The sequence below is a fragment of the Channa argus genome, chromosome 4, assembly GCF_033026475.1.
Source record: "Channa argus isolate prfri chromosome 4, Channa argus male v1.0, whole genome shotgun sequence".
NCBI lineage: Eukaryota > Metazoa > Chordata > Actinopteri > Anabantiformes > Channidae > Channa > Channa argus.
The window spans coordinates 20,936,664-20,960,867 of NC_090200.1; the positions used below are offsets into that span (position 1 = coordinate 20,936,664).

The window sequence follows — 24,204 nt, forward strand, 5'->3', positions numbered from 1 at the left end:
TGATTCCCTAACGTCTTATTAAAGGCCGCATGTTCAAAATATTGCTGTCTTTTCTGGTTTGCCTCCGAGTGTGCCTGCACATGAATTCCCTGCTGCTTTTGTGACTCCTTGTATGTATTTTTATTTCCTGTTTAGGTGACCTGGTGTCCCGAGCCACGCACCATCTACAGCCGCTATATGTGAAGAACCACAACAATGGGACACCGATCCACCATAAGAGCAGTGTGATTCAGTGGTCGCCCGAGGCAATCTACACGCTATGTTACTTCATGCACTGCCCTCAGATGGAGTGGGAGAACCCCAATGTGGAGCCCTCCAAGGTTACCTTGCAAACAGAGAGGTGAGAGGCAAACCCAAAGAAAAGTTAGATAAGAGCATTAGGTTCATCAACACATCTAAACTACACACATACTAAGACTAAGACTAAAGACTAAACCGTGAAACTAGCAATGCGCCTGACATAGCATGAATGTTACAGAATGTCCAAAATTTTAAAAAAAAGACATCAGTATGCATTTTTCCAGTGGGTGACATGGTTCATTACAGTGAACTTGGCCTCAGTAGTTTAGCACTGTCTTGCTGCTGTAAATGTATCAGCAAAAAATAGTCCAAGATTGGTATACACATTTGCTAGAAATTAAACTGCACGGCTGTTTGAGGAAATTACTTAGTTTTTTAAAGAAAAGATATGTTCATTTTTAATGATTTATATTTTTTTAGATGGGGTCAGAAAGTCAAATCAGAAAAACCTTGTTTACTCTGGTTTTGGGCATTTCAACAAAAGGAATTAAATAGAAGAAAATCATCCCTTCATGCCCTTACATTTGAATAAAGGGCTGAGAATATTAAATACTGCAGTATTTAATTAAAGTAATTATATTAAAATGTTTCACATTGCCTTAAAATGTATTTTTACAACCAGCATCACTACAAAGAAAGGCAGAGTAATAGAAGCATCTGATATTGATTAATCCATCTGCACCTCATTCTGTGCTATAGGACAATAAAAAACCTGCACCTTTAATGTTCAACAGGCCAATAATAAAAAGACGCCATAAGACCACAGTGAGACAAAATGGAAACTCCCTTCAGTTATCCACAATTCACACTCCCGCCCTGCCCTGCTTTTCACCTCAGCATATGACTTTATAGACACAGTGGTACTGTTCCTTCTGTAGAGATCATTCGGCTGTAACTGTACACCTCTGCATACTGTTCTACTATTATAATTCTGGCTTTCTGTGCCTTCCTCTGAAATGGCATACCAGATGTTTTCCTCTGCAAGGAAAGTACAGTTTCATATAAGTGAATTGTCAACTTACTGGCTTTTGTAACACACATGTACCCAGTCAGTGCTGATAATTACTGCCGCTGACCTAGTGGGACATTATCAGCCTGCCGCTGTAGGACTGCGTTAGTGACTTATGCTGGAATGTCATAAGGGATAGGCAATTTTTCCATATTGCTAAGTCCTTTATACTACATCTTGTAATTTTTTAACAGTTCATTTATTTCCCACAAGTCAAGAGAGCAAAGAACAGAAAAGTCCACACAGTCTCTGCACTGCACAAGCACCTTTACTTCTAGCTTTAGGAGCTATTTCTTTTCTCTTTGTATTAATTGGTGCCATTTATGCCTTGCACTATTCAGTATTTCCTATGGTCTAATGGAAACCCTGCGAAGCTTCAGTAGAGGTGGGAAACAGCTGAGCCTAAGCAGGCTTCCTCTGGGGCTCCAGACATTTGCCTGCAGTGGAGAAAATTATCAGCTAATGTGTGTCCCCTGTGTTTTTAGCTCAAATCACCATTTGTAAAAGAAAATCGCATTTTAAGCGTGTTTGTTTTAGTCATGTTTAAGCACATTACCAGGGCCAAACTTAGAGAAAGCTTTAAGATTACAACAGCCACCTCAGGAATGTCTGCACTTTATTGCAATTCTTCAAAGAGGTCTGCATGGAAACAACAAGACCTTGAACTCCTTGTGATCTAGTGTTTCCACTGAGGTTGTGAGAGAATGGATCGCCACTTATAGGTGCCCTGCCTCTTGATTAGGTGTTGTGTGCTTCTTTAACGAAGTCTGTGAATGCAATAACGTCTCGTGGCTACAGGCTCCTTTGAAGTAAGTTAAACAAAAGAGGTTTCTCAGCACATCAAATTCCTATTAAATAATCCTCTCATCAATTCAGAGTATCTTTGATGACTGACTAATTGAAAGTGAGTGACAGATATGGGCCAAGCATGTGTGAAGGACAGTCTAGGTTCACATTAAGGCAGCCTTGATGTTTAAACAGTGAATCCTATAGGAGCAGACCAAGTTGGATCATGAGCAACTTTAAGGGTTAGAAAATATTGGTATGTTTTTGTGAATAAAGGCCCGTGTGTGACGTCTTGCTTTTTCGTTTAACTGAAGGTGTATATCCATGATATTGATGTCAGTACAGAAACAAAGCACCAAATGTAACAACATGCAGATATACCTTCCAACATATAGTTTCCATGGTTTCCAGTAAATTCTTACACAGGATGAGTAAAAGATACATGCAAAGAAAATGTTATCATTGTCTTTAAAGCTAGAATCTGTGGTCTATAATTTATGGTATGATTTGCTCAATTTAGGTTTCCTCAAATCAAAGTCTCGATGGAGTGTCTCACGTTCTCAAACAGCTGCTGCACAGGGCAGGATCTAAAATACATATGTATGCAAATTCTGTATTAGATTGATTTACCTTGCAAGTGTTTAGGATGTCTGAAGTTCATTGTGTCTCTGGTGGCAACAACATGTGCTTTTATCTCCCCCTGCAGACCATTTTTGGTGCTGCCACCTCTGATGGAGTGGGTACGTGTGGCCGTGGTTCACACCGAACACAGACGCAGCTTCTCAGTGGACAGCGATGATGTTCGGCAGGCTGCCAGACTGCTGCTGCCTGGAGTGGACTGTGAGCCCCGCCAGCTCCGGTATGGCTGTAAGCAGCGTACTTGCCTTCAGGCTGCATAGCGTGTGTGCACCCAGCTACTTCCTCTGCACTTAAAAAAAAAACAAAAACCCAAGTGGCATACATGTGAACTCAGCTAAGAACGCACTTCAATAACACGCAGATGAAAATATATGCCCATTTCCCACACACTCAAGCTACCTATTCTGTTAAAAAATAAATGTTGTCAAATATTTAGGGAAAATATGGTGCATTGCAAACATTAAAAAAAAATAAAAATTTGTGCTGTGAATCACTTTGTGCGCTTTGCTCTTCAGAACGGATGACTGCTTCTGTGCCTCAAGGAAACTGGATGCTGCCTCTACTGAGGCAAAGTTCCTGCAGGACCTGGGCTTCCGCATGCTTAGCTGTGGACGCACCGACCTGGTGAAGCAGGCTGTCAGCCTGCTAGGGCCAGGCGGTATCAACAGCGTGAGTGAGCAGGTTAGAGACACAGTCAACATATTAAATAATGCATATGCAGGCACTTTTTTTCAACACTGATACACACATACAGTCTGTAGAGGAGAACATTTTGTTTGTCTGCATGGTAAACTGTGGCTCCCTCACCTCCGAGCACTGTGCAGACTTGTTGGCAGAAAGGCAGTCATACATATTAAAGCTTATTCTGACATATTTTTTCCTGCAGCTTTCCTGCCAAGGAGCTCTGCATTATAGCATGACTACCACCAGTACAGTAAATCATCAAGGGAGCACTGCAAGTGTAACTCCAATGACTGTCCATGTGAAAATCACCATTAAAGAATAATATAAGCAGAAACTTTCACACACAGTGTATAAGACAGTAAGTTTCTGCTCATGTCTCTGACAGCCGTGAGGAAATATTGATTCATATTTAATCCTTTGAAACCTAGTGGCAGAATATTATTTTACTGACTCTCAAACAAAGCCTTTAAGATAGACTTGGTGTTTCAATGACACTCCCTACCTGAAATGATCTCATTCTTCTTCTTCTCTGTACCTGTCCCTTTCGTAGGGGATGACCCCACTGATGTATGCTTGTGTCCGTGGAGACGAGGCCATGGTACAGATGCTGCTGGATGCGGGAGCTGATATTAACAACGAGGTGAGTTGTGGTGAAGTTTATTCTGCCATTCGGGGATTAATACTGTGGAGATCAGTCAAATAATGGAAGTATAGACAGAAACAACCTATCACAATGGAGCCCGCTTGAATGGAGTCTTTTCTTTCTGGATAAAATAGATCTACATCTATTTATGCAACTACTTCTTTGTTTTAATTGGAGAAAGCCAAACATGCTGTCCCTCATCTCCCCTTCCTTGTCTTGACCGCCTGTATGTGTCATGTTTGTAAAATGTATAGGAGCTGAGGATCAGGAGGCACTTACTGCTAATATACAACCACAGTGAAAATGCAATATGTGCATAGAAAACCACTTCCATTTAAGTATTTAGAGCATAAAACATGACACGGAGGTTTGCTGCTGAGTCATTTTTTTCTCTCCATCAAGGGAAAACAGTTTGTCTGAATTTAAGCAAACTGCAGTCTGCAGAGAATTGAGCTGGCATCCTATAACACTGTGCAGGCATCGGAGAAGTTGTTCAGTTGGCGCCTCATAATCTTAGTTTTTTAGATAGTCATAGCCATATCAACATCATGTCCCATCAGCCATTGTGTCAGTGTTGAATTGCATTGTAATTCAACACCCAGCATCCACCCACCCACCCATTGTATTCATGACCCCCCGGGCAAAGCACAAAGCACTGTCAACTAAAATAAATGTCCTTGTTTTAGACCAATTCTATACATCTGGTTCTAAATTTGAAAACATGAAGACTAATAGTAATTAGTCTAATTTTGTATGTTGTATGAATCAGGTAAAAAGTATTACTTACAGACTGCTGATGTACTGGCTTATAAATTACGGTATAGTAGAAGAGAACAAGAGACTCATGAATAAGAAAGTGAAGGAAGTGGGCCATTTTAGATGAAAAGAGAAATAAACTATACTCTCTTAAGTATTTTCTCTAAATGTGGCAGCTGTGGCTCCGTTGGTAAAGCAGTCATCCGTGAATTTAAGGGCTAGTGGTTTGGGTCCTGGTTCCTCCCTGCCACATGACACTTTGAAGTGTCCTTGGACAAGACACTGAAGCCAAAATTGCCCCTGGTGTGTGTTCTTCACTTGTAAGTTGCTTTGAATAAAAGCATCTGCCAAGTGACTAAATGTGAGCATTCAGTACCAATGGGTATAGTACTAGGATACTAAAGTGCGGAGCAATTGGTGTTAATGCTGATTGTGGCAGAACAATTCATTAATGTTTGTTAATAAAACCACAACATGTTTTAGGTTTTTGTATTATTGGTATTAGTGATGATTAGTTTATTCGTACTTGAGTCATGAAACAAAAATTCCTTTGTGGATTGTAAAGTGTTTCTTTTGGGTGTGCAGATTTTTCCAGGTCCCCTTTTCCCCAGAGCCGCATGAGGAAAAATATGTACCTTTGTGCTTTGTTCATGTGACCGTGTCTCATGTATGTCATGCTTTCATTTGGCTCATTCATTCATTGCAGCATAACCATAGAGATGAGCCTTAGAGAGGTCGGGTCAGAACCCCATCAGCGAAACCCACAGTGGAGGGTGAAGAGATCCGAGTGAAACCATTACAACGAAGCCTAACTAGACAGATCAATCCATTGTGTTCATTATAAAGCGAACAGAGTGACAGGATGTCCTCTGCAGCCCTGGGGTTCCTAGTTAATTACTCTGATTTCTACTTTAGAGCATCCAGTCCCCCCTCTGTCCTCCCTGAAACTGCTTGTCTTGTGCTCCGTAGGCCATGTAGTACTTTTAATGGCTTCATATCTCTCTCCCTCACCTTTCTCCCTCCTACCCACCCAACCCACCCACCTGTGTCCCTTCCCCAGGTGCCAAACTCAGTGCACAAGCACCCCTCAGTCTTTCCTGAAACACGGCAGGCGACGCCCCTCACTTTTGCTGTGTTACACGGACATGTGCCTGTGGTGCAGGTAGTGACATCCTCTCTCACCTGTGATTCTCTCATTATGATCTCTCGTTGTGCTTCAGCTCATGGTTGGTCATCATTGTCAGTTTGTCATCAAAGCTTGTTGTCGGTGGTGGTGATGATGATGATGATGATGATGATGATGATGATGATGATGGTTCTCCACTACGAGTTTTCTCCTGCCTCTCTTTTTTTATTTTCATTTTTGTAAGATTATTGACATGCTATCTATGTGATGTACCACTTTAATCTTTTTATCAGTATGGGAGACATTTGCTGCTCATTCTTCAGGGCTGAACATGGCCTCCTCCTGTCAATTACTATTTTTGAACGAATGGATCAAACTCTGCATTTAGCAACTGGAAAGTGGAAACAAAGCCTTTAATTGTCATCGAACTCACTTAACTAATTCAGTTTGCCCTCCAAATGCTCTGTCAATTGGATTTTGAATCATTACATTTTAATGGAATTTAATGATTTAACCACATCACAGTTTAATCTTTGAGGACATCTGAAAAAAGGAAGAATACATTTAAAAATCCCAAAAGTGTATTGTCATTAAACTCATCACATTCTCGTTTCTGCACTCAGCTTCCCAGGAAATTAATTATAATTGCAAGCTATTTTTTATTCTATTAGATGACATAAATCTGCAGCATTGTTTATCCATTGTTAATCATTTTCAAACACTGGATAAGCATAATTATTTGTTAATTTAAATACTTAAACTTTAAATATAAAATAATTACAGTTTATTAACAACCTATTAAGTAAATGGTAATATGTTTAGAGAGAACTAAAAGTTATTTTTGAAGAAATTGGAACAAGGACGTATACATTTAAAACATCATCATCAGATTGGAATAATTGACCAAGTTCTCTCAGATCAATGACCTATTTACATATTTTTAAGGTTTCTCTGCTGCTTACCTGAAATGTACATCTTCTTTCTTTTGTTTGTAGTTATAGTTACATGTTATATTGTTACTTTATTTATTAGTAGTGTAATTTAAGATTTATTTTTATCATTTCGTGACAGTAATAGGGGATTTTAGGATAATCTTTATGTGTGTCTTATTTTGTGTTTTTTGTTTCAGTTGCCCACGAAAAGAAGATGATGCATCTAAGTGGTTTATGCTCAGATCAATTTTGAAATCAATAATTAAATAAATATACAGTAAGCAAGCAGAAAAATATTAGTTTGATATACTGGGAAAAAAAATTATTTGAATGTGAAGATTTATATCACTCATATCTACATTATAACATTGGGCTGGAACTATGGTTAGCTTCAATCTCACAAAGCATAAAGATTGAAGAGATGGAGAAACAGCCCTGGTCAACCTCTAGCATCGTGTATGTCATTATTTTAATCATAATGAAAACTTTTAAAGTCATTTTTATAAGGCAGATTTGAGAGTCTCCGCGAAAAAATATACAAAATGTTAAATTATTACTTAAACAGTGAAAGCAATTACCAGACAGTTACAGGAAATCTAAAGATTGGCTATGGAGAACAGGGTGTTTTGAAAACAAAAGGTCTAAAAATTAGTTAGACATTTCTTCATGTGTTTATGAGCCGTATAAAGATTTGCCAACCTTTCCCAGTCGACTACTAGTCTGAGTCTGTAGCCAAATGACCTCCCCTTCTTACCCTCCCCTCTCTCTGTCTACGGCTCTCTGTCTCTGACACCCCTCCATGTCTCCACCTGACCTCTGCAGCTCTTGCTGGATGCCAAAGCCAATGTGGAAGGGTCCCTGCAGGAAGGGATGGAGAACTATACAGAGACACCGCTGCAACTGGCTGCTGCTGCAGGTACACAGTGTGACTCCCCAATCCTCTGCCTCCCATCCTGCTGTACTGTACCATGCTGACAGCACCAGCTGGCCATCTATAACCAGCTGATCACAACCTGACTGTCTGCATGATCGCTGGATGACTTATGACTTTAGAGGCATATTTATTCTGGGGGCTGGAAAAATAAAGACAAATGAAGGCATGCATGCAGAACAAATGATCAAACGTTTGCTGCCTGCTCATCTTTCTCTCTGTCTCGTTCTGGTTTAATCTTATTGCCTGTATACTTTGTATAAACTGCTTTTTCATGCACAGGTAACTTTGAGCTGGTGAGTTTGCTGCTGGAGAGGGGAGCAGACCCCATGGTGGGAACCATGTACCGTAACGGCATCTCCACTGCACCACAGGGAGACATGAACTCCTACAGCCTGGCAGCAGCTCATGGACACAGGTATGTCACACACACACACACACACACACACAAATGTTCAATAGTTAATACACACTCAGAATGTGGAGCAAAACCTTCTGTTCAAACTGTTTCCAGCAGATCATCTTTTTTATACACAGACACACACTAAACAGAGCGTGTCCACAAATTTGTGGCATGTCCCTTTTTGAAATCAGTAATTTTGTCAATCATTGTCCTGTTCATGTTGAATTTAAATTGCATTGCAAAAAAAAACGAGTCCATATGTGGAAAGAAATCTAATATTTTATTTAGTTTAATATTAATAATATTATATACCTCTAAAACCCTGTAGCCAATGCTAAGTAGTTCATGTTTGTTATGGACTTAATTGTGTCCAACTCATTCATTTTTCATTCTGTTGTCACATAATTACACAAATAAACATGCTTCAAATCTATTTTTTTCTTTTAAAAATGTATCATTACATAAAACCATTGAGTACAAATGATTCAGCCCCTACAGCAGCTACTTCATACACCTTTTTAACACCAGTAACTATTCCACTTTTCAAGATAGATAAGTGTCTTTTTGCATAAAATGAGCTATACCTGGTAATCAAAATCCAGCCTTATGCAGAAATAACAATGCAAGCTGTAAGATACTTAAAACAAGAAAATGTACCTATTTGCCATGCGGTGACGTTTTGCCACTGCACAAACCACTACAGCAGAAGACACAAGCTCAGTGCATGAGACCCCTCAAAACTCAAACTATGCAAAAACAGAACAATTATCTTGGTTCTGGCAGCCAACGTAGACCCATCGAATATCAAATATCTGTTTTTGTACTTTTTTTTCTTCTAGAAATGTGTTTCGAAAGCTGTTATCCCATACAGAGAAGGGAAAAGGGGATGTCTTGTCCCTGGAGGAGATCCTGGCAGAAGGTTCAGAGCTGGAAGGTAGAAGTCCATCTCAGCTTGACCTGATTCGAACGGGCAAGGCCAAACTTAAAGCCCTGAAAGAAGCCATGTACCATAGTGCAGAACACGGGCACGTAGACATCACAATAGATATACGGAGCCTAGGTGAGTTGCTTGAAAAACTTTATAAAACATCTGCATGCCATGTTTGCAGTACCACATGCTCTACATTCATGTTTGGGATTCGTGCCTTTACTGCATTTACCTCTGTAACTTCTCAGGGGTCCCATGGACTTTGCACACGTGGTTGGAGTCATTGCGTACATGTTTCCATCAGCACCGTCGACCTCTGATCCAGGGTCTTCTGAAAGAGTTCAGCTGCATCGAGGAAGATGAGTACACTGAGGAGCTCATCACACATGGCCTGCCACTCATGTTTCAGATCCTCAGAGCCAGCAAGGTACTGCACTGTCTGTGTCACCTGTTAGATGATTTTCAATTTCAGTTTTTTCTTGTATTACTTTATACTAGTTTATTGCAGTAAAATACACATGCATATTAAGATCTATCTTCAAAATGCTTACATCTTCATTTCAATTTTGTCTACTCTGTTTACTGGGCCCCTTTCTTATGGCTGTCACTTCATAGTCAGGTCATCAGCTTCACACAGACTGACAGAGCCCCAGAGCCCTTAGTATCAAGTACCTGAAATGATATTTATTTATGATATGCCTCCTGCTTCTCTCTGTTGCTTCTCATCAAATCATGGCCTTGTCTTATTACTTAAGCTCATAATATCATGGTATGCTTCTTTAGATCTAAAACAGCATATCATTTTCCCTTCTTGCACCTCGCTTTGTTTTGTCTTCTCTGTCTTATCTTAGCATTGCCTTGTCAGCAAGTTAATGCTGATATGAGCATAAATACATACGCACACACACGCAGTGGATTGTTACAGTGTCAGACCTTGTCTCTCTGTCTTGGCTGATGTATGGTGGGGCCAGTGACCCTCATCTCTATGATGGCCTCAGGGACCCCTATCACTGTTTTTACCACCATGACATCAAGGTACCAGCTGTTTATCTTTCCTCTGCAAGATAGTCTGTTGGCCTTATATGGCGAGCAGTTTTAACAATAAATCAAAGTACACTCTCTCTCTAATAAAATTTTAATACTAGAAATACTAGAAATGCTATTATGGATATCCAGGGTAGTATTGTGGATAGTCATTGAACCCTTTTTATGTTGGAATGGCATCCGATTTACCCATCAACAGATATCCACAGATGTGGAGGTGGAATTTTTCTAGTAATAATCCACATTTTGAATAGTCATATTATGAATTGTTGGTGTCTGTATAGAAATTTTTACTAAGCACAATATACCTAATTTAAAATATTCAAAATGAGAATAAGGATAACTACAGTTTTTTTTTTATTATGACTAGATTCAAATTAAAACTGTAACAAGTACTTCACATACACAAAATAAATTCATAAAAGTAAAATACGATTGATCACAAGGAATAAAAATCAATAAATAAGTAATTAAAAGAAAGTATCACACTCTAATTTGCATTAAAAGCCGAGGAAAAAAAACAGGTTGCCAGGTCTGAGGGTGCTCTGACATTCAGGAGTAAACTGTTCCATTATTTAGGGGCTAACACAGCAAAAGCATATTCACCCCAGCGTTGCTATTTGGCCCTTGGCACATCGAAAAGAAACTGAATCAACAACTTCAATCAGCTCAAAAAAACAAACAAAAAACTGGAAGCCAGTGAAGAGAGTCCAGATCCTGTTGAATTTTCTGGTTTTAGTCAAAAGACAAGTGGCAGCATCTGGAGGTGGTAAATGCATTTATTGCTATTTAAAAATAATTAATGAAAGGAATAACTTGAGTTTGGATTACAACCTCAGCTGGAGAAAGCTGTACTTCCCAACAGAGTTGTTCTGTTTATTAAATCTCAGATCACTATCAAACATCACCCTGTTTTTTACAAGAATCTTCAGATGTGGAGCCAGGGTTCCAAGACCCTGCAAAGGCACTTATAGTACAGTAGCTGAGATGCCTGCAGCAGAGAGGTCTAAAAGCACCAACAGGATCTCGGCCAACAGAATGTCACTATTAGTTTTTAGGAATGCAGACTCAGTGCAGAGTTTTGACATAAAACCAGGCTGAAATTTTTCTTCAATGCCATTGTCTCTCAAAAAATGGCTGTAGCTGAATAAAAACAATCTTGTATGATAAGGCAACAACGAGGGGTCTAGATTTGGCTTCTTAACAAGAGGCTGGACGACAGTATTTTTAAAAGCCGCTGGGACCGACCCTGCACTTAGCCAGGAATTAATTAAAAGCCAGAAAACCTGACTCAACTGATCCATGCTTTAACAGTTTTTTCATGTGCCTATCTATCTATCTATCTATCTATCTATCTATCTATCTATCTATCTATCTATCTATCTATCTATCTATCTATCTATCTACCTATCTATCTATCTATCTATCTATCTGTCTATCTGTCTATCTATCTTTCTATCTGCCTGTCTGTTTGTCTACTATATCTATATGTATCTTGCTATATCTTGGCATCGATCCATTTATGTCATCTGTTTATTTATTACATTGTGTCTGGCAATTTAATGTGGATGAAGATACACAAACATACATTTGTCCCTGGTGGAATAGGAGGCAGTTAATAGCTGTTTGTTGGCATCATGCTTCACTAAAAGCCAGCAGCCTGACTGCACACAAGGGGCTTATAGTGTTATGCACACACACACACACACACACACACACACACACACACACACACACACACACACACACACACACACACACACACCTACACACACACACACACACACACACACACACACACAATGGAAAGTTAGGTGTTAGGATAAAAAGCTCTTGCTGTTCTGTCTTTTTGTCTTTCTCAGGATCCTAGCTGTAGCCTTTCACAGTTTACCATCACAATAATCTCTGAGGAATTGTAAGAAGTAACATTCATCTGATCCCTTTTGAAAGGAGTGAGATGTGACTTATAGGAGCATTTTCTTTAACATTTAGCTTGATAAAAGCCTGCAGAAGCTTAACCTCTCTCGCTGAACTGTTAATTGTGTTGGGCATGTTTGTGTAGGAGAGGACTACAGTAAGTGCTTGTGTCCTTGCCTAATGTGAACTCCTGGATGACGGTTGATCACTGCCCCCCACCCAAGCAGTTCCTCTTACGCTCTACTGTTTTGTTATTCTGTTTGTGCTGTGTCAGAATGAAGTGATCAGTCAGCAGCTTTCTGCGATCTTCACCCAGTGTTATGGCCCTTACCCCATCCCCAAACTGACAGAGATCAAGAAGAAGCAGTCATCACGTCTAGGTGAGGGCCTGTCTTTATCATTTAAAAGTTGTTACTCTGAAATCTACTGTTTGACAACATGAAAAAATCCATAATTACAGCCCTTCAGAAGCACTCTTTTGATGTATTTTTTAAGCCAGCTGTTGCCAATAATTTCTTAAAAGTATCACTGTACTGGGAAGAGCACATGTTGCCACCTAATGTTCAGTCACTGCAATAGAAACTGTAAAATAAAATTCCTGCGTATGTGTAGTTTAAATCTGTGTAGAATGGTTCGTAAGGCTAAGGTGTACATCTAAAAAAAGGTTTTCTGGCCATAATGTCTTTCAGATCCTCACTTCCTGAACAATAAAGAAATGTCAGATGTGACCTTTTTGGTGGAGGGGAAGCCATTTTATGCCCACAAAGTCCTCCTCTTCACAGCTTCCAGCAGGTAACTGTGCATGTGACTTTCAACATGCATTAGCACAAAATTAACTGCATTTTTCCCCACTAAAATGATTATATGAGAGTTTTTACTTATGGTACTTGAGGATCATAGGACAGAGGATGTATTTGTAGAACTACGGTGGAAATAACTCATGAAAACTGATTTCTACATCAGTCTCATAATGTATTAAACTGAAGGTCTTACCTTTCCCAGTCCAAGGTGTGATGCCTCTCTCTCTCTTTCTCTCTCACACTCTCATGTCTTTCAAGGTTTAAGTCTCTTCTAGCAAACAGACCCTGTGGTGAAAATACATGCATTGAAATCAGCAATGTCAAATATCAAATTTTTCAGGTAATACTATACTATAAACAGGACAGATTTTGGATCTACAGGATCTACTTGCTTTATGAAGTTGCTTTGTAATACGGGTTTATCCTTTCAGCTGGTTATGCAGTATCTGTACTGTGGAGGGACTGACGCTCTGCACATCAGAAACACAGATGTTATGGAGGTTTGGACATTTTGGCTCTGGTTTTCCCTGCAGTCCTAGTAGTTGTAATTTATTCTGTACAATAATACATTTGTTTTGGGTTATTTTATGAAATATTTTACAATATTAAGACTCACTACCACACCTGCATAAGTGATCAACCTTCATAGTTGTTAATATTAATTAGTTGTGGTTGCAGCTCCTGTCTGCAGCCAAGTTCTTTCAGCTGGAGGCACTACAGAGGCACTGTGAAATTATCTGCTCCAAGAACATCAACACAGAAACGTGTGTGGACATCTACAACCACACCAAGGTGCAAACAGAATTACAAACTCTCAGAAATACACACAAAGTTAGTGTCAGTGTGTAAAAAAAACAAAACAGAAAACTTTTCTCCCTTTGTTCTTGAAGTTCCTTGATGCTCCAGACTTGGCGTCCTACATAGAGGGCTACTTCCTGAAGAACATGGTTATCCTGATTGAGTTAGAACCATTCAAGCAGCTGCTGTATGATGCACCTCCAGATAGCCCCAGCTGTGACATCCTGCAGGACATAGAGAAAACCCTGGCGATCCGCATCCAGTCAATACACCTGTCCTCTTCAAAGGGATCCATCGTCTGAGCTCCTGACCTTTCTTAACACAGAAAAAGAGAGTATTTATTAGACCGATATCAGAGGCTCAACACTGTAATGAGTGCCAGATCCTTTCAAGTAAAAAGAAAAAATTTAACTGATGGACAAGCAATGATCTTTGTCCCTGTGCTCATCAACTGCTAATATGCTTTGTGTTATCTTAGCACAGATGGTAACAAGTCTGTCTCTCCACCTTGTCGATGTCTGTCTACTATGAATAAACATACAATTACTGTCACAAGATAGTTGTGTTATGCCACAATCTGCCAACTACACACATTACTGTAACAATGTGTCTTGTTCAGCAAGAGTTTCTCAGCTATATAGAACATCATGCAGGGTAATCTGAATGAATCAGGTGGGACTACCGAAACTCAGAGGACAAACACTGCAGTCAGATGTGTAATGTGATAAGCCATCAGTGCATCACTTCCTGGTTGTGAGGAAGAAGTGCTGCCTCAGGTTGTAATTATTTGCTCAAATAAGTAGACGTGTACAGAGTAATTAATTTATATAGTCGTCACTAACATTCAATTATCTGTTGATTTCTCTTTAAAGCCAAACAAGAAAAACAGTGCTTGTAATATGACTGATGCAAAAAAGGACTTTGGGAAAGACTTTTCCTTCCACTCTTACTTTGTAAATATTGTTCATAAAAACAGAGCTATTGATAATGTAAGTTAATGTCTATATCAAAAATGTTTTCTCATGTGTCTTAATGTTTGGTATTGCTGTAAAAACAAAAAAGCTTTTAATATTTGTGTTTAAATGTTGCATGTCAGTTGGATGACTGTGATTTTTATTTTATTTTTTTGTTTAGTTTGTTTTTGTTTCTTTTGTTTTTTTGTCTGAAACTTTGGGAGGATATGTTGAGCAGCTACTTTCACGCTTGTGTAAGAACATTTTTATCATCAGCATGGGTCACTATAAATGTGTAGCAGTCAAATGGTGTTGTCGTTTTGTACAAGTGGCTCTGGGCCTGAACTGGGAACAATATGCTGTCAGCTGTTTTCCAGATCTGTTAAACAACATGACTTGTATATGTGTGGCTTGGTATAGTTTTCCTCTATAGAGATTAATATAAAGACTACAACAAATCAGCTCTTAGACTGTTGTGTTTGAGTCTGTAGCTCAAAATCACCCGCAAAAGGGGCCATCTATTATTCCGTTTGAACTTTTGAAGGCTGTCCTGTTAGTTTTTGTTCTCTGCAGCTAAAAGGTTAGATCTCAGCTGGGAGGTTGTTTAATGTGGCACCCATGTGCTCAAGCCAATACAGTCTTGGATAAACTGCCTGAAATCAATGACAAAAAAGACATGAAAATTTTACTTAAAGAAGTAACTTTTTACATCACACTTATTTATGTTAGCCATAACATGCATAATTTTAGTAGCAAACTAATACCATGTTAGTTGTGAGATAATGCTACTTGGAGGTTTTCACTAGGCTTTTATTTTAGTTATCAAACACAAGTCTTGTGTTTTTATGCTTTGCCTACAGCCACTGATGCATATGGAAACATGTAGTACAGTAAGTATAATGAACATGAGCAAGTCACAGTATGTATATAGCTAATAAGGCAGGTGTAAAGGTTTTTTGGTAATGTTTTCAGTCTGGCCATGTCCTCTGAATAGCCCCACTTTTGAACACACTGGACCAACCACTGTTCTGTTATCTCATGAAAGGAAATGAAAAATGATTAAATGTGTCCCAAGACCCCAAATACATGGAACTGCGGTAAAAGTAAAATTACAATGTAGTGCTGTTTACGGGCACCCTGGTGGTTAGCAGCTAGAACGTCCCCGGTTTGAATTCACTGGCCACCTGTGGCCTTTCTGTGACTCTGTTCTGCTGCTGTCAAGGAGATGCTGATGATGAGAAGTCCTCTCCCACCTCCCATGCAGACACAAACTTTGTATCAGTTTAAAATAAATGCCAAGGGATTCTGCATGCCATTAGATGACCTTTACTTTTATTTTAGTCATTTTGCCCGCGATCCCTGACACTTGCTAGACATGATACTGATATTTATTTCTCTTAATGTGACGTAAATGTCAGGGGTAGCATGATACTCGGGGCTTGTTTGGGTCCATTTTGTCTCTGTCAACTGAGTGGAAGAGACCAGAGAGAAAACACAGACATGCCTTTTTGGGATTTTTAGATTTCCAGCTGAATTTAATTGAATAGTTTTTCATCTAAGTGGTGTTATTCCTCAGATCCTCTTTATTGTTTCTAGGCAAAAGCTGTTGCAATATAGTTTTCTTTCTTCAATGGTATTTGCAGTGTCTCTCCCTCTCTTGCTTTGTGTGTGTGTGTGTGTGTATCTGTGTGTGTATTGAGGTGGAGACACTACAATAGCAAGGGACGAGTGACAGCAGTTGTTAAGGAGTCACCATGGTTACTGCCGCCCAGGAACAATTTGTAGCAGAGAATGCTTGCACTGTGTTAAAGAGTGAATGGAATCCTGAGGCACACATACATGTACATGCCTATGTAGTGACACAATGAACACACATTCACAAGATCATTCAATAGTATTTACTTGTGAATGAGTAATAAGGAAAATCTTACTTGAAGCTCAAATTACATATCGTTAATCAGATTAATTGTGTCAGACAAGAGACCATGTGATTAAGTCATGGAAATGTCTCTGTTGCCTCTTTTCTAAAGCACCGCTGGGCATCTTAATTTACTGGGCTGTGAAGTGCAAGTAGAGCGCATAGTCACACCAAGGGACACCGTGAGGGGAGCACTACAGAGAAACAGTACAACGCTCTGCATCTCCTTACTTTAAAATGGCAAAATAAGTAAAACATGTTTTTCAAACTAGCAAGAATGGTCAAAGAGTGTACTAAAAAGAAAGTTAAATAATTGAAATTATATGATTGCAAATGATTGCATCCCCTTTTATGAGATGTTGACTAATAGTTTGTATGTCCTCATTTGCAATCCACAGGTTTAAAACAATATTAAAGTCTAGAGAGTTGGAAGGTTCTGGGAAAACATTCACTTATAGGATCCACTGCCATTTTTACGTTGTTGGCTGATGGTAGGAGGCTTTGCTTTAAAATCTTCTGGCATTTGTTTACATTCATTCTTGCGTCCACTTTATGCAGAGCTCCAGTTCCTCATGCAGACACACACCCCCAAAACATCGGCGAGGCTCCACCACATTGAAAACCACTGCAGTGAACCTCTCCTCAAAGGCAGGCTTTTTCTCACTACACACACTTTTTTGGATTCTAATGTAGCTCTCAAGCTAGTTTTCTGTGGCCTCTTTGAGTTCTTTTTCCTTGGTCTTCCACCAGAGTTTTACTGTGTCCACATTTCTTCCATTTATTGAATAAGGCATTTGCAGTTGTTACTGGTATATATAAAAGCCTTTTAACTATTTTTATATCCCGCCCTGGCCTTATGAAGGTTTACCAGTTTCATTTTGAGGCTTTCCTTACTAAACCCATTGTTTGTGTTGCTCTCAGCTAACTGTTTAACACTCTCCCTGGAGATCTGTCCACTTACCAACTTAAAGTTTAAGCCCAATGTAATACACACCTGGTGCCACTCATTAAGCATTAGGGGTTGTTGGCCTTTTGTTCAGACTTTCTATTTTTAATATTAGTTTAATAATTCATTATCATTATGTTGTCAACTTTTGCACCAATGCAATTTGTATTTTAACTTGCCTTTTATACACTCCTTGATTATTTTTGATACTTCTGATGAGTATTCAAAATTATGTTAATGAAAATAACTTTTCTGTTTTTTCACTTTGCTATTTCAACATTAGGCAAAACAAACTATTTGACACTGAAGATGATGAAATTGTGGAATTTCTAAATACACAACTTTTGTGGGTCACCATATGCATATTTCTTAGTGTCAGTTGTTCTGTTTTGTGAGTGGGTTGATGTGCATTTGTGTGTGAGGAGAGGGGAGGGTAAAAAAGGGGTTTGCCCTAACTCTGCCCCCAGTTTGAGCCCCTTCATCCTCCCCTTGTTGACATGCACAGACTCTCTCTCTTTTGGCAGAAAGTAGGCTGGCAGCACAAGAGCCATGTGTTCTAGCTCCATGCTTTGAAGGCCTCAAAGAAAAAAAGTTTCAGAACAGTTTCTGAGAAACATCGTGTACAGGGAGAAAGGGAGAGAGAGAAAAAAAGGACAGTGGGGGTGAAAAGAGTGTAAATGTGGGGGAGAGAGATGGGGTGCAACAGGAGCTGCAGACAAAAACAAGCTGTCTTCATTGTAGAGGTTTGATCTCAGCTGTTGAACGATACTTTTGTTGGACAGTATTTTGAGATTCTGCAAAAAAACTCAACAACAGGTAAGTGTGGAGGGAGAAATGTCAAATAAAAAGCAGTGATAAAGAGGAAGCTAGAGTAAGTGGGACTTTCTTGGCTTGAGCAGACAAAAAGGAGGGGAAGGGTTTTTTGTAACACAGCATGATAAGTAGTCTAGCAATACATTTTGGTCCTATATATTTTTTACTAGTTTTTTGTTTTGTTGATTTTACACCTTGAATTTGAAATATACGGAGTAACATTACTAGCTGTGAGCACACATGCTGAAAACCAGTTAAGGACCTGAAATTTTATAGATTTTTAGCCATAGGCCTTTCTGTATCTGATCTATTTACATCTCTGCTGTTGCTGTAAATTTCACTGCTGGAATTGTCTATTTTCTCCCGTTACCACAGGCGGGGATCCGAACTCATTTTCTCTCATACCATCTGAAGTTAATGACCGACTGTTGCAGTGATGCAGCGTGAGGAACTGTCAGCCAGAGAGGAGTTCACCTACAGCCACATGTCCACTCTTGAGCGGGGTGGTGAGACCCTGGGACGAAGGGGTGACAGGGGAGTGGAGAGAAGACCAGACAGGCGGGAGCGGGATAGACCTGAGCGGGACAGCTACACAGTGGACGTGAGGGCCAGTGACCTGCAGCTGGCCCAGCCGGAGCCCTTAAAGCATCCCTGCTTCAGCTACAGGGCCTGGCTCTACAGTGTCCTCATAGGGGTGAGAGGAAAGATGGTCAGGGAGAGTTACGAAGGAGACACACACAAGATTTTTCTATTTTAATCCATAACACACAAATGCAAAAGTTTGGGGTCATCTTTTACTGATTAGGGAGTATCCCAGTCTTGAACGTTTGAGTGTGATGGCAACAAAAAAATCTTGATTTGTGTTTCCACATTCAATCAAGAAGAAACTTTTTCAGGTCACAATCTATTGCATTGTCCAAAACAATTCAGGTGCAGTAATATGATAAGTTGGAAATGTATCGTCAGAAAAGTGTATGAACATTTACCCTGAGGAGATAAAACTCATAAACTTGACGAGGGTTCCGTATTTTAATTGTCATCAGTTTGTCTTAGCATGTGTATTGTGCTGTATCTGATTATGAAGGACACAGTAGAGACTTATGCAGTTTTTTGTTCAGTGACATGATACATGTAGCCTTACCTGCTGAATGCGTTTATGAGTGTCTGTATTTGTATGTACATGTCTGTCTGCATGTGTGTGTGTCTGCAGGGAAGTCTGCTCATCACATCTGGTTTCTCTCTATACCTGGGAAATGTGTTTCCTGTTGCCATGGACTACCTGCGCTGTGCTGCAGGCTCTGTAAGTGACCATCATGTAATCCCAATCACATTTATGTGCTGAAGAAGCCTCACTGGCTCTATTATATCTTAATGAGTTTATATTAAATTTTGCAGATTAAACTGTCATGTGAAACACATAATTTTCAGAATAATGAAAAGCAGAATCTGCTAAACAGATAAACACAGCAGCTCATTTGGTGCCATTCTTCACAGGGTCTCCCTGCAGCTATAGCTAGTTTTGCCATTGCCAAGAACAGACTTGTTGCAGTAAGTAAACCGTGAACAAACTAAAGGCAGAAAAGATTTGTTCTAATGAAAATTGTTCTAATGCAGATGTTAAATTTTCTTGTTTTTTTTTTTTAAGGTGTCAGATTTCCAAGTTCTATATGTGTCCACATTTGCTGTTACAACCACCTGCCTGGTTTGGTTTGGTTGTAAATTGGTCCTGAACCCTTCAGCTGTCAATGTAAACTGTAGTAATATGATATAAACTAATCAAATTGTTTGTGTATTAGCACATTAAGGATGTTTACTATTATTTTTTCTTTAATCTTTGTATATTGCATCTTCTCATCCTCCTGCTCTTTTTCCTCAGATCAACTTTAACCTTATTTTGATGATTTTGCTGGAGGTGCTTATGGCCAGCACCGTCATCCTGTCAGCACGCTCTGCAGAGGACTGCTGCTGCCATAGAAAGGTTGATTGCTTTTGTTCCATCTCCTCTCTTGCCCTCCCTGAAGTTTCACGCTTCCATTCTTATTTCTCTTAATCTTTACATCCATCTTCTAGCCTGTGACATATAACAGACCTATGGTTATAACCCCTGCAGTCTTCCCCACTCGACTACTCAAGGCATATTCTGTGAGTAGTTTTACAGTTTCTTTGCAACTTCGATGCTACTGTCTGGTTCCAGTGTGTCTGTATAAGTAACAAAGAAATGTCTCTGTTAGGTCATTGAGGTGATTGTGGGAATCTCTGCAGTATTTGGAGGCATTATAGCCCTAAACATGGATACTTTGCTACCTGGCCCCTACTTGTCTGTAACATTTTTCTGGATCCTTGTGGCTGTACGTTATCCTTACCTTATCTTCACTTATCCTTAAGACTGGGATTATGGGTCATAATGAAAATCAAGATGTTGTTATTACATAACAAGCCTTATCACATATCTTTATACCTGATCTTTATTCTTTTGCAGTGTTTTCCCAGTGCTATTGCAAGTCACGTTGTGTCAGAATACCCCAACAAATGTCTGGTGAGTGTACCCCACAGTAGTCTCCTGGGTCCGATTCTGTTTGCTTTCATATGAATCCCCATGAGCATATATCAGAATATCATTCATTTTAAAATGCTTCTTCTAATATTGTTACAAAGATGATGTTCAATTATAAAAGTCAGTGTCAGATTTGATTAACTCCCTAAACTATAAAGCTAAATGACAGTTATTTTCCTAGAGCTTGGCAGTGACAGATAGAATGTCTTAATTCTCTTGTTGCCTCCATAATCAATACTCTACTGTTCTTTCTTTTTCCATCACAACAAAATTTAGGTGTCCCTGTAGACTCTTCTTGTGACTAACATGTTAAGTGTTTTGTTTTAATCTGATGTCTCATGTGACACAGATCTTGTGTTCTGTTCAGAGGCTCCCAGCTAATTCAGAATTTAATTTAGTTTCTGTGAACACTTATCTAATCTATTACCACCTGCTTACATTAGAGGTCCGCTGCAGTCTCCAGGGATGTGACTTTGTTGGCCTTTCTGCGTTTCATATTTAAGGCTATAGGAGACTATGCTTTTTTCAGGTTGTGGCTATTAAACTTTGTAACAGTTCAATAGTCTTGAGCTCTATGTACACTCTGATACTGCTGTATCTGTCTGCTAGGAAACTATAATCTTCATCGGAAAAATCCCAGTTAACTGTATTTATGTCCTTTTTCTTCTAGTTCTACAATTCTATTATCCTCTTTTTCTCTGATCCTCTGTGTTCTGTCTTCTTGGTGTCTTTCAGGTGGAGGTGCTGATTGCCATCAGCAGCGTGACGTCTCCCCTGCTCTTTTCAGCCTCCGGCTTCCTCTCATGTAGTGTGATCAGCTTTATTGAAATTTTTCTGCATGATGTGTCAACAGCCAAGGTGAGTTTAATGAAGTGAAAATGTATTAAGCAATGTGCAGGTTTTACCCATCCAGCCTTGACCTCATTTTGTATGTGAAATCAATGGCATCATTTTAGAAGAACTGTGAAATTTGATTTCTGAGAACTCTCATTCAGAATTTCGTCTGGCGTACGTTTGTCTGTGTGCTTCAGAAATCATACGACATTCTGTTGCTGATTCTGATGGTGCTGCTGTTGGTGCAGGCAGTTCTAACTTCAGCCACTGTGGTGCACTGTGCCTCCTACAAGAGTCAGCTCCGCATGGGGGCTCCGGAGTACAATGACAGCATGCACACCACAACTCATTACTGTGAGGTGAGGCAGGTGCAGATGTGGATACAAATGAACAGATGTGTCTGTTTGTTCGTTTCTCTTCATGTCTGTCACTCCACTTCCAGCAAGAGACAGATGTAATGTGATACATTTAATTTTCATCCAGCTGTTAGACTTGTTAGCTACATAACAAGGAATCACCTTATCATACATACAAAATAACATTGTGCTGCTCATTTTTTACATCTCATTTGTCTCAATTATGTCATTCTTCCCCTTTCACATTTCATCTCTCTTCTCCTCACTTTTCCTGTTTTGCCTCATCAGAAGCAAACATCCAATGGGACACTGTCAGACTTTGACAAGGACAGAGCCTGGAAGGCGGTTGTGGTCCAAATGGCTCCATAAAGAACCCCAAAATAAATGAAGACGTTCATTGAGAAGTGCAAAATTGGTTGAATAAACCTCAGCTTACTCTCAAGCAGAGAACATTTTAAAAATGAAGGCAATGTAAGAATATGATTTTTGATTTATTGTTTTGGACTAAGGTATTTAGATAATGCTCTGTGCACTTTGCTTCGATGTTTACTAGGTTTTTTTTTGTCCACTTTTGTTGCCCACTTACTTTAGTGAGGAGTGGCATAAATATTTTACATCATGTACAACTTTTAATGGATTAAATGATTGGAATGAGTCTGGTTTAATGGATGCACTTTTGTCAGAAATATTTTCAAGGTTACTCAATAGCATGACAACCACGAGTGTGTATAAAATTGCATTCAGAACTGTACATTTATATCAGTGTTATTGGGTCATTTTGAGGTCTTTTTTACAGAGAATTATCTGTAATGAGAAATATGTGGTGTCTTGTTTAAAATCAGCTACATACAGTTTATTGGAGCATTTTCCACAAATGTAATTGATCTTAAAACAACTCGTGAAACATGTTTAAATGTGTAGCAGATTATTATCTTACCACTCACTTGTCTGTAAGTCCGTAATAAGCCTCTTCATGTCTTTGTGGAATTGATCGACTGTTTTATTGCCGAGATACTGTTTTAACTGGTGTAAAGAGTTTTACCTAAATTTCTATCTTATTTAGAAAAATAAAAACTCATCCACTGCATCTAAGGACATCTGTGTTTTATATAAAATTTAACTGACACGACAAAAAAACAAAACCCCATTGATTATTTGCAGTGATGTGAAGGTGTCATGCATAGACTCTAGATGACTTGTGCTGGTTCATATGTTTTTGCTTGTCTTCTTTGGAAATGCACCTTACCATTATGCATGAAATATACACTCAACTTCCTAATTTCTGGGGTTTTACATTGTTTTTGACGATTGCTGTTGTAATTAACTTAAACTTGATTAAGATATAGTCTACCTAAACTTAATAATATCTCTCTCTCCCATTTACAGCTGCTAGACAACAAATTGCAATCATGTCTTTAGCAATGACCTCAGAAATAAACATAAAACACATTTCAGTCTATTTAGCATAAACTAAATATAATGAGCTTTGTAAAAGTAGAATTCTTGGCAGAGCTTGTTTGTCTTTCCCAGGATGGTGCATTCTTTTGCATTTTTTATTACTTTCATGACAGGAAGCAGGAAGCTGCATCACATCTTATACATGAAGATCACCAAGATCTCTGCAGTAACACACAGACAGAGAGAGGAAGAGCGACAGAGAGACTATATTTGGAAACAAACAGAGAGTGGCTTCTCTAACCAGCAGAAACCGGATTGAGGAAACACTGACTTGTGGTCCATCCAGCAGCTGACAAACATCGGGGGCGTGCTCACTGGGACTTGTAGCCAGAAGAATCCCAGATAGGAGGCAGAGGGTGCCTGAGGTTACAGGCTGCTGCTTCAAATACTGCTGTCATGTGGCGATAACATGAGTCATTTTACAAGAACACTACTAACAATTATATTTTAATAAAGCATTGGTTTATGCTGCCCTGATTTATGCCCAATCAGTCAATTTATCAATCATGGATTAGGCACTTAAATGCTGTTGCTTTGTCAGTCAGAATACTTCTTCAATACTTCTGACTTTGAAAGTCAGAATACCCAAATGTTCACCACACCCACTATTTGAGTGACCTCCTCCTTCACTGTTAACTGTGCTTGTTGCCATAAGATTTGATAAAACTATCAATGT

The 24,204-nt window shown here is 39.2% G+C and overlaps 2 protein-coding genes across 4 annotated transcripts in view; both read left to right on the forward strand.

The window, feature by feature from the left end:
- Positions 1–14,797, forward strand: part of btbd11b (BTB (POZ) domain containing 11b) — a 64,381-nt gene extending 49,584 nt beyond the window's left edge. Inside the window, exons 3-17 of one of the 2 annotated variants that reach the window (XM_067501876.1) lie at positions 136–340; positions 2,802–2,954; positions 3,250–3,415; positions 3,969–4,058; positions 5,878–5,979; positions 7,698–7,791; positions 8,089–8,224; positions 9,049–9,269; positions 9,386–9,564; positions 12,373–12,478; positions 12,788–12,890; positions 13,157–13,238; positions 13,330–13,398; positions 13,577–13,690; positions 13,789–14,797. In XM_067501876.1, the coding sequence (XP_067357977.1) occupies positions 136–340; positions 2,802–2,954; positions 3,250–3,415; positions 3,969–4,058; positions 5,878–5,979; positions 7,698–7,791; positions 8,089–8,224; positions 9,049–9,269; positions 9,386–9,564; positions 12,373–12,478; positions 12,788–12,890; positions 13,157–13,238; positions 13,330–13,398; positions 13,577–13,690; positions 13,789–13,998 (2,030 nt within the window). In that variant the 3' untranslated portion in view covers positions 13,999–14,797. The remainder of the gene's footprint in view (positions 1–135; positions 341–2,801; positions 2,955–3,249; positions 3,416–3,968; positions 4,059–5,877; positions 5,980–7,697; positions 7,792–8,088; positions 8,225–9,048; positions 9,270–9,385; positions 9,565–12,372; positions 12,479–12,787; positions 12,891–13,156; positions 13,239–13,329; positions 13,399–13,576; positions 13,691–13,788) is intronic. The other variant, XM_067501877.1, reaches the window with a different exon arrangement.
- A 3,100-nt stretch (positions 14,798–17,897) lies between these two features.
- Positions 17,898–23,157, forward strand: mlc1 (modulator of VRAC current 1). 2 transcript variants are annotated; one of them, XM_067501878.1, is made up of 12 exons: positions 17,910–18,329; positions 18,702–19,020; positions 19,537–19,626; positions 19,821–19,874; positions 19,972–20,073; positions 20,203–20,304; positions 20,397–20,468; positions 20,558–20,674; positions 20,806–20,862; positions 21,616–21,738; positions 21,912–22,073; positions 22,359–23,157. In XM_067501878.1, the coding sequence occupies exons 2-12, from the start codon at positions 18,763–18,765 to the stop codon at positions 22,437–22,439; spliced, it is 1,218 nt and encodes a 405-aa protein (XP_067357979.1). In that variant the 5' UTR covers positions 17,910–18,329; positions 18,702–18,762; the 3' UTR covers positions 22,440–23,157. The 2 variants fall into 2 exon arrangements, with proteins under 2 accessions (XP_067357980.1, XP_067357979.1); XM_067501879.1 differs by lacking the exons at positions 19,821–19,874; positions 19,972–20,073 and having other exon boundaries at positions 17,898–18,329.
- The last annotated feature ends 1,047 nt before the right edge of the window (positions 23,158–24,204 follow it).

Excerpts from the sequence above, each read along its gene's own strand:
- mlc1 (XM_067501878.1), top strand. The coding sequence starts at position 18,763 with ATGCAGCGTGAGGAACTGTCAGCCAGAGAGGAGTTCACCTACAGCCAC. Across the intron at positions 20,469-20,557 it reads GACTACTCAAGGCATATTCT|GTCATTGAGGTGATTGTGGG; the intron begins GTGAGTAGTTTT and ends TGTCTCTGTTAG. Across the intron at positions 20,863-21,615 it reads AATACCCCAACAAATGTCTG|GTGGAGGTGCTGATTGCCAT; the intron begins GTGAGTGTACCC and ends GGTGTCTTTCAG.